The 10370-nt window shown below is 35.1% G+C and overlaps 1 protein-coding gene across 1 annotated transcript; it reads right to left on the bottom strand.

Annotated features, from left to right (window-relative positions):
- Window positions 1-1005: 1005 nt before the first annotated feature.
- On the bottom strand, window positions 1006-10370 carry LOC134851088 (interferon-stimulated 20 kDa exonuclease-like 2). Its single transcript, XM_063867012.1, has 4 exons — window positions 10181-10370; window positions 4333-4639; window positions 1942-2048; window positions 1006-1791 (listed from the first exon to the last, which is right to left on the bottom strand). Exons 2-4 carry the CDS (start codon window positions 4630-4632, stop codon window positions 1509-1511), a joined length of 690 nt encoding a protein of 229 aa, XP_063723082.1. The 5' UTR covers window positions 4633-4639; window positions 10181-10370; the 3' UTR covers window positions 1006-1508.

The raw sequence follows: 10370 nt of genomic DNA, 5'->3' as shown, positions 1-10370 counted from the left end.
TATTTGAGTTAAACCCAATAAACGGGTTGTAAGAAAATACTTTGCGTACGCCACTACACCAAAACTTTTGCCACAAAAAATTATGTTCCTCGGAAAAGTCAAACCTTTGATTTTTTGAAACTTTTTGACTTTTCTGCCCTGGGTTTTTGGGTTCAATCAAAACTTCAGATCAGACGAATCGCTTCTGCACAAGCGGCTACGCCCAACTTTGTTTAAAAAAGCTATGATTCTCGGAAATATTAACTTACTGATTTGTTGACCGTTTTTTGGTTTTTCTCGATAACTATCCTGCCATATCTGATATCATATGTTTACGCAACACAATATGTTGCAGGAAGCTTACCTATGAAATTTGCTACGCCAAGTTTCTTCGAGAAAAAAAATATGGTATTCGAACAAGTGAAATGTGGAAATTTTGACAAAAGCCCGATTTTGGGAATCTTCTCTACTTAATCGGCCACGACCTGCTTTTAGAGGAAAAAATTTACGGATTTCAGAAAGTCAACTTTATGAACTTTGACCGTTTTTCAGAAAGTTTTTGAATTTTCCTAAAAACTACCAATCAAATCTGAGATGAAAATTTCAATCGAAAGAAGCGGTTGCGCGAACTTTTCCTGCAGAAGCGGTTACTCCCCAACTTTTTGCAAGAGAAAGGTTATGTCTTCGGGAAAATTCCAAAATCCCAAAAAGGAATTTCGTCCCGCATCACTATAACAAATTCAGAAAATATCAAACACGTGCGTCCAGCTTGAGCTGGGCACTAGGTGCCTTTCATCGAGACATACAAAAATTTGGTTCACCTATTTTTTTAAAACACTTTTATTTTTTTTTCGACTTCAGCTTTTTTTAATGATTTTGTTGTATCGCAACTGGTGCGACGCCCCTGAGTTAAAAATTGGCTAGAAAAAAAACCGAATCCAAAGTTCCTTTTATTTGAGAGACGGAACATTAAAGGGATTGTTGTGCACCAACTTAAAATCAAGACTAACTACTATTAATCATTTATATTATATACAAACTCTCACAAACTCTCACCAAGAAACCTTCCAGGGTTGGATAAAAAATAGGGTACATTTACAACAATTCAGGTAAAAACACTAAATACACTTAATTTTGACAATATAAACACTGCTTTTTTATGCTTAATATCTACATAACTCAAGGGTCCAATAAAAGCTGATAAATTTACAGCTAGAAGACAGAGCTTCAGATTTCATCAAGAAAGAGTAGTATAAAATTTATCGGAGAAATACATGAAAAGAAATGCATATTATGTAATGGATGGCGTCACAATGATTATGTTAATTTTAACGCAGAAGTTATCAAGTCTTGCCTTAATTCTGTTCATTGTACTTGCAGAGTCGGTTAAAACGCGTGTCATGTTCGTGTACGCTTGGCAACTTTCGGTTCTTCAATTATTCTACCTCACTTTTTGCAAAGGTAGTATTTGCTTCATTTTTTTATTTGTCGTTTCTAGCTGTCGCCCTCTAGTCGTTGCTTGTTGTCGTTTAGCCGTTGTTGCTTGTTGTCGTTCTCCGGTCATTGCTTGTTTTCGCCACCCATTTAAAGGGTCGATTCCTGCGTCTGCCCGGTGGAAGTACGACGTTGGCTGGTATTTTTGAGGGGTCCAGTGATAGTAAAAATAACCGCATCGTGGCCCAGGCATCTTCAAGAGAGCTATGTGCACCTGTTTGAATATCTTCACAGAGCAGGGCCTTCGTCATTCTTTGAAGACTCACAGTAGGTTTGCTTCCCGCTCCCAAACCCAGTGCTTTTCTCAGAACAGGCAGTCTAAAGTAATACGAATTACATCAGTTGTCATAGAAAACAAAATGAGACTTAGGACATCAACATCTCGGTTTGATTACATTTAAGCTTTTCATTCTGCTCTTCGCTTGCAATCAGGCAATGATGTATCTAGGTGCTAATAATCCTACTCACTGGGTGACATCTATGATCTTGTCTTCAGGGTGCTCGATGCCAATGGACTCGAAGTCTGTGTGCACAGTGTGACCAACTACATACTTACCACGAATCACTTCTTTGATCTATCAAAAAAATAAGTTTTATTACGGCAAGTTGTTGTAAGTTTTAAATAAGAAGGCGGGTGGGTATTCATTTGTGCCAAATTTAAAAATCAACCGTGTTAGTATGAAAAACATTCAGTTGGCCAAAGACTACTAAACCTACTATGATGCGATAACCAGCTCTAATTTTTGTATGAGCCCAACCTTCTGTTGACAAGCTCGCGACACATTGGCGCGAAAGCGGCAATCACTATTCAGCTGCTTTATTTTATGCTGTTTGAACAGTGGAAAATTTGTTTTATTATTCGTTGGCTCACAATTTGACCAATTAAAAATCGAGTTGAATAATTTTTGTACAAATGCGACTGATATTTTATTTTGGTACAAAAGAATCTTGGTACACATGGATTGCACAAAAAAGGCACCCAATTTCCGTCAAAGTCTCATCACTAAGCAAGGACGAATTCGTTCATCAGGAAGAAAAAATTCCTGTAAAAAAGCAAATGCATGAATACGGAAAAGTTTATCATTTTTAAGTATTGTACTTGCAGGATCAAAACGACAGAAGACACTAAGCCGAAAAAAATATATTGAAAAAAAATAAAAAAAAAACAAGATCTTTACAAAAATTTTATACGTTAGGTGATGTCCAATAAAAACCATTTGTTTAACTTTGATTTAGACAATTGGTTTATAAAAAGTTTGTTAAACTTATTCGACCAATAACCAATAGGTTGAACTGATTTGGTTAAAAAAAGATCTCCTTCAACCTTAAATCTTCACTCATACAATAGTTTTTCAGGAATGCATTCTGGATCTGATTAAGTCGAAGGATTCAAAGATTCTTTCCCAGACCCTCCAAACCTTCGCTCATTCGTGTTTGCTCTCTTCATATCAAATGAATTTGCTTTGATATGCAATTTCCACAAAAAACAGTGTGTTCACCCTTATAACATGCATGATTTTCAATATATTTGAGAGGTTTTATCATTCGTTTTTATCATTGCTTAAAACCAAAATTGGTAAACCCAATTTGATTAAAACGTTTTAACTTGTTAATGGTTAAGAAATCAAGTTAACATTTCTAGCTGGTCATCACTGCATCCGTTATTCACGCATGATGTTCATTTTGAGGAAATCATTTGCGAAAACATTGAAAAATTTAATCATTCAAAAAAATTTACCGTGCGGCACTTAAATTGACGACAATTGGGTGACGCCACTGTAACCTAAAACCTAATATTGTCATTGAAAATGTTTTGAAACTCGAACTTTTTCCGCACTTGGCACATCAAAGCATAACAACATGTTTTGGTCCAGGGGCGGATCTAGGATTTTCTCGAGGGGGGGGGGGGGCGGATTTTCAAAAAAAAAATTCGAAAATTTTGACCTTTTTTTTTTAGGTCGACCAAATTGATTTTTCGTGCTCTCCCAAAGCACTGATTAGCCCCTATTTTGGCTAAATTTTCTGCGCCGCAGGCAAATTTTTGAAAAAACAGTCAAAAAAGCCGTTTTTGGGCACTTTTTGAAAAATGTTGACAAAAAAATCGCGTTTTTTGGCGCGCGCTCCCCCTCAAAGTTAGTATATATTGGCTCCAAAGGCGCCTTTAGAAAAATTTTAGGGTCGGTCGGCCAAAAATGGATTTCTGAAAAAGTATAAAAGGGGGGACCCCCCCCTAAATCCGCCCCTGTTTTGGTCCATCAAAATTATCTAACCAATCCGACACAACATAAGCAGATATGACAGAAACCATTCATGCGAAAAAAGAGAACAAAACAGGAAGGAAATTATACAAAATCAGAGTTAGTAAGCTTACAAATTACAGAACGAGTTTCAAGTAATAAAAAAGAAAATGCTTGAAAGGAATCAAACGGACAATGATGTTTTTACGAAAATAGATTCGATGTTTTGGAAAATTCGGCCACAGAAAATAAGCAGACAAAAGAGCATTCACAAAAATTCCAATTTAGACAAATTCGGAAACAAACAAGGTCCGACTGGGACTCGAAACTGAGACTTCATTATCGAAAGCGTATCTCAACGTCTAAAACAAATAAGAAGGACCGGAAAGATAGAAAGGTTCCATAAAAAATCGTAAATTTCTAACAGATTTTTTAAACTTGCCTACTAAAAAAGTGAAGTTCCCGATTGCAATATTTTTTTAAAATAGACTTGGCCTTTAAGCTCTTATGATTTAATGATTTTATTTATTTCACATGATTAACTTAATGATTTGAATGATTGATTGTTTGTTATTTTATTTCTCCTGATTACGTTTCGCTGAAACAAAAAACACTTTCAAACCTCGTTTTGAGCCACAAAGAAGGCTTTTGCCGTTTTCATGTGGTGAGGGTGTACACCACTGTACTGAGTTCGGAAGTCAACGATGCTTTCATTCGGCCGAACGTAACTGTCATAAACCACGTCTCCAACTCTGTCAACAATTGTACACCTGGCTAAGGCGCTGTGGCTTGCAATTGTCTGAACCATTTCGCAATCCAGAGCAACATACTTGTCCTCGTCCGATTTCTCATTCTTCCTCTTTCTTGAGTGGCCTGTGTTTGAAGCGCCAGAAGCCTTGTCAAGTGAGTCAAAGGCAGCCATAGGCGATCTTAAATCAGAATTATTGGCTTTGGTGGAATGGATAAGGGTAATAAATTCCAATCAATTTCAGAGTTTGATCCCTCAATTTCAAGCAATTTACTCAGCATTTTCGAGACAATTACACTGAAAATTTTGCTTCAGATTTAGCGACTTTCAAGCACAAAATCAGCAGATTTACGAGTTTGTACACCCAAGCCAAGATTTTTGCCCAATTTCAAGCACGAGTGAGAAGCAGCATTTTCGACCCGATTACAATCACAACCTTGATTCAGAATGAGTATGATTTAAGCATGTTTTTTAAGCATGATTTAACCAGTTTGAGAAGCATTTGTTTTAACACAATGGCTAAGCTGAGCTTCGCAACACACAAAAACTATCTGCCACAACAAATACTTCAAATATAGTCCTTATACGTAATCAAAAAAAGAAGAGAAACAAGGATAGCCGGTTACTGTGCAAAAGGCACAGAATCTTCCGGCCATAGTCTTCAAAAATACGTTTTTTCAAATTATTGTTTTTTTTCGGCGTGGAGTGATAAAAGAAGCTGAACAATAAACTGGAGTTTAGGTATACTCCACAGTCAGAGTAAAACAAGCAAATCTAAAAACATTTTTTTAAAGAAATTTTACTTGGAAAATGAAAAAATATCAAAATTTTTTTTTCAAGTTCAGCAGTTTTTTTGAATTTTGCTCCAAATAAGACGAAAATTCAAAAATTTCAAATCGGTTTTTCTCGACACGTAGGAAAAAAACTTTCGAATCACGACTGTACGGGCTTTAATATGATATATCACTTAACTCAGTCCGATGATTATTTGTGGTACATGATTTTGCGTGGAAAACAAAAAGGAAAAAAACTAAAACACAACCTAATTCAAAGTTCCTCCCCTTTTTCTATGGTAAGAGCGAAAACTGTTATATACTCCAGTTTTTCCCGCAACATTCCACAAATTTTTCTACAGTATCCACGACCCAATCAGCCACAGTTATTCTTCAAAAAGTGTCGAATAAAAAAACAACCAACTAAAAATTCTTTTAAAAAAAAAAAAAAGTTAGATCAGTATTGACTTGATTCTTTTCAAAACTGGGGGTGAAATTGAAAAAGCGTACAGATACTTCCTGAACTCAAACCCTAGCTGTTTGTAGTGTCAATCATGGGAGTTACTTCTATGACAAACACGCAGACGGCCTATGTCAACTAAGCAGAAAAATCGTTGTCCGATCATTATTTTTCAAGCTGAAACCTGGACCATCGTAACGCCGGTCTTGTTATTTATCTCGAAAACATTCCATGAACTAAGCCATCCAATGATTCGTGATACTACTAGACAAGTTAATCGCATGGAAAACTTTCTATGATCAAAAATGACAATGCTTGTTCCTCGCAAACATGTGTGATTCCTTTTAACTTCGAAAGCCTCATTTAAAGCTAAGGCAAAAATTTTTCAAAGTTATTTCCAACTTTGGTCGAAAATTGTTAGTTAGGATAATTAGAAAAGGGAAACTTATATAGAGGAATTGAAAGAAGAAATTATATCAACATTTTTGAAGAACCAAAAGTGAATGTGAGACTACGACGTTACAGTTAGAAATAATACGAAAAAAATTTCATCAAGGTTTGATTCCAAAATTAAAATAGCAAACAGCAGAGTCCACGCAGTTTGGTTTCTAGAACCACACTGTACTCGATAATACAGATATTAATTATTAAAACAAAAACGGAAATTGAGCCCATGAAAATTATAATGAAAAACCCGAAAAAGAATTGAACATTTTCTTCATACAGTTTTCAGTCATCGTGTTGGTAACCGAATTTTACCATAGCAAAAGGAACCTCTGATATACCATTCAAAAATTTTAACGTTGACTTAAAAAATTATATCCCTCGAAACTTTCAAATCAACGCTTAAATAACTTATTTTGATAGGGGTCACTCAAAAAAAAATGCTGAATTTTAAGGCGCATTCTTACCACATTTTTTTTCAAATGAGTGCACCTTCTTTTCTACACATAGACAAAGCCGAGTTTCGCAACACTAATGAAACCAAGAAAACATAGTATTGCAAGCTAGCAGACAGAAACTGAGACAAGACAAAGCCGAAGTAAATAATTTTCAAAAATTTAAAACCAATCTACAAAATTCCATACAACTAAGCCGATAAAACATTCTTTGACGTCAGTCGAACCGAAAACTTAAATGATGTCAAAGGAAATTTTGAGTTGTAGGAATTTTAAATTCGCAGTTTTTAGAAGAAACTAATGAAGAAAAATGAAAGGAAACGAAAGCAAGCCTACCAAAATTACAAATTACAGCGATTTTCAATAACAGTACAAACTACTTCAATCAGAAGAAGCATAATAATTTGACGAAAAATTCCATACTTTGGAACGTCGACCGACGAAAACTGAGTAGAAAAACGATGTTCCGATAATTCAAGTTCACTAAAAAAAACTCGATTTCCAAAAAAAGGTCCGGCCTAGACTTGAATCCTAGACCTTATGTTCTGAGGCTGGGTGCCTTATTTCTAGACTCTAGACCTAGTGAAAAGGTGATTGTAAGAAGTTGAGGCAAGATCTTTTTCTTAGTTTATTATAAAATTGTTTTCAGAAAAAAATCTAGATATCGATTAAAAGAATATTTAACGCTAGTAAAAATGAGTACACATTGTTTTCTAATGAATCCACAATTGGGCCATTAGACCAGAAGGATCTTGCGCAGAAGTCTACGAATTGTGAGATATCGAGCAGCCGTGGCCGAGTGGGTTAGGTACACATCCCACTTCAGTCACGGTTGGAGGAGTCCCAGTGTCATCTGCCTCCCAAGGTGGGACCGGCTGCTGCGAAATGGATGACATCTATCTCCCCCACGATTGGTCCTGTACTGAGCAGGACCGGGGGCTAATAAAAAAATGTGAGATATCACGTCTAGATGTATAATTAGCAAATGATGTTGCGGTAAAGGTTGAAAGATTAAGAAGCACCTAATGTTTTTCAGACCATTGAAATAGCGAGGTACTTTGTCTTCGGGTGTGTTGTTTTTTTTATTATTATTATTGTTTTCCACGCCAAACCAGGTACCACAAATTATCATCGGAATAGGTTGAGTAATCCTTCATATTAAAGCTCTTTCAGTCGTAACTGGAGCGATATTCGGAAAATTTTAATTTTTTTAAACAGTGTCGAGAAAAACCGGATTGAAAATTTTCGAGTTTCATTCTAATTGGAGCGAGTAAAGTGATCGAGTAACAAACGACTGATCGAGACTCGTTTGAATTCTTTTAGTTATTTCATTTTCGAACACATCTGTTGTCGCTTACGCCTACTTTGCTAAATTTCATAGCGTTTTTATAATTCTCTCATCGCATCGCGCACAAGAAAGGACACTAACTTTACAAGAAAAAACTAATTTTTGTAGTGTTTTATGAAAAAGGTCGGAACATTCGGTGCTGCTCGCACAGCAACCCTTGTTAAATTATGAATTAGACCAAAAAAATTAATGTAACTCAATTCCGGGAACGAACTATTTTCAATCGTGGCAACAAAACAGAGCTATAACACATTCACGAAATCCTCTCGAGATAATAAAATCTAACGATGAAATGATAGCATAAAATAGGATTACATAGCAATAAAGGGACAGGTCATAAAGTTTACAGATCATCAAGTAGACAGTAAATAAAATTATCCAAACTGAATCAAGATAAAAAACATTAAACGTAAGAAACAATCATGAATTATTTCGTACAAAAGTTAACATAGCTAACAAAAAGTTGGAAAAGAGTCAACGAATGCAAGGAAACAAAAAAATAGCCGTTTTTTTTCTGAAAAAAACTTCAACTTTCGAAATTAAACTTCAAGTAGAACAGATTTTGCGTGACCTTACCTCTTTGCAGTTCGATAGCAAAACTTGCTTTCCTTTCCAAAAATGAACTGAACTTAAATTAGAATCATAAGTCAAACCGCGAAAAATCAAATTTTTATGTTCAAATAGATTAAAATCTTTTTAGAGTTCCAAGTGGCAATGAGTTTGAGCATTCAAAAACTTAAACTTGGGGCCAAAGACTTCAAGATTTTTAAAACAATGTCGGAAATTTGTAGGCAACAAAAAATTAGGTGAATAAGCCAAAAGAATTAAAGCCGACAGCCAATTAGCTGAAAATCAACCAAAATTGTTCGGCAAAATTCTGTTGGAAAAAATACCGGTACTGCTCAAATAATAAAAATGTAAGCCGTATATGTACTAAAATTAGGGTGTTATACACAATTCGCAAGCTAAACCGAGAGCTTATCGAAAACCGAAAGATCATAATATTGATGTTAAAGCGTAATATCGCTGTTTTGATCACTATACAACAACTAGATCCATCAAAATGAATGAAAATAGTGTTAAAAAACAAGAGCAGACAATAGTATGCAAAACTAGCAACGGAACAAAACACACCAAGCGGTAACAAAACAGAAAAAACCTCAGTATAAACCCTTCACGCCGAAAAAAAATCTTACTAAATAGAAAAAACGTTCCCCTCAGATCAAATACGCAAACAAAAAAAAAATTTGGTCATCAAGCGACGCAATAGGAGGCGTCTAAGTCAATAGAAAAAGCCGAAACCGATTAATCCGAAAAGACAAAAAATTGAAGAAAAAAAAGAAATTTTAACAAACTAAGTTGGTAAAATTACAACCTATATAAAAATTTCGATTCGGCTAGATTTCTAAAATGCTAAAACACTTAAAACAATTATAATGAGCAGTTTACAGCAAAAGTAAACAATTCATAGATCTGGCAACTAAGCCGATAAAACATAAGTAGACAAATAATAGACCGAATTTTTTTAGTACCGGAATTTTTACTGTTTGAAAAAAGTGGTCCAGATAAGATTGAAACCCTTGATTTTTGCGTACTCGTTACCTCTAGGCTTAAGAGTAGCAGGCAGTAAGAAATTTGAATTCATTATGAACCAAGGTACCACCAGGAGTCAATAAGTCCTGTAACAAAGTTATTTACGGTAAAAAAAAGTCTAAAACAAAATTGCAATACCCTTGCTTATTGCAGGGGTAAAGACTTTCCTTGAAAAAAAAACAAAAAATCATCACGACCTCGTCATAATCGTCATAAGACTCTTCAAAACGTTCGTCGACTCTCAAAAACGTTACATCAGGCAGATTTTGTAAGTTTCGCTCGGAAATCACATATGGACGCAAAAAATTCCAAACGACAAAAATAAAAAAAACTGAAATACACTATATCTTGTAAATTAACTACTAATTGTTTTCAGTTAGGATGTGAAATAAAATAAACATGCTCAAATTGTCCTCAAAAACATGCACAAAAACTGCTGGCCAAATGATTCGAAGTAATTTTGTCAAAACAAGTTGTCAAACTAAAAAGTCTAAATTCCGATTTGGTAACGCTAGCTAATTGCAAGCGTTATCATAAAATTCACTCAACTATCCTAAATCTGACATTCATGGCAATTAACTTCCATTCCAATCATTTATTTTATATTTAGCTATGCCTTGATCCGCGCCTCAAGGTTTTTTCTACTTACCAGTTTAAAGTTGAATCGAGCAACCGGTTCACAGTAATGAGTGAGCTGTTCGGTAAATGTTATACACCACGTAGCTTAATTTTTAAACCAAGACATTCAAAATGAGACGAGTTGCAAGACGAACATACGTAGTGAAAAGGACAAATCTTAACCACACTTTTCATGCAATACAAATTCTTGAAACAGAAAA

Source organism: Symsagittifera roscoffensis, chromosome 7 (genome assembly GCF_963678635.1).
Source record: "Symsagittifera roscoffensis chromosome 7, txSymRosc1.1, whole genome shotgun sequence".
NCBI lineage: Eukaryota > Metazoa > Xenacoelomorpha > Acoela > Convolutidae > Symsagittifera > Symsagittifera roscoffensis.
The sequence above is the reverse complement of the archived record's forward strand: the minus strand, read 5'-3'. Positions and strand labels throughout refer to the sequence as shown.

What these genes read in the sequence shown, in the direction of transcription:
- LOC134851088 (XM_063867012.1), bottom strand. Translation starts at nt 4,632, where the DNA reads ATGGCTGCCTTTGACTCACTTGACAAGGCTTCTGGCGCTTCAAACACA. An exon ending in TCTTTGTGGCTCAAAACGAG is followed by an intron (nt 2,049 to 4,332) that starts GTTTGAAAGTGT and finishes TTTTTTTGATAG; the next exon opens with ATCAAAGAAGTGATTCGTGG. An exon ending in AAGATCATAGATGTCACCCA is followed by an intron (nt 1,792 to 1,941) that starts GTGAGTAGGATT and finishes GTATTACTTTAG; the next exon opens with ACTGCCTGTTCTGAGAAAAG.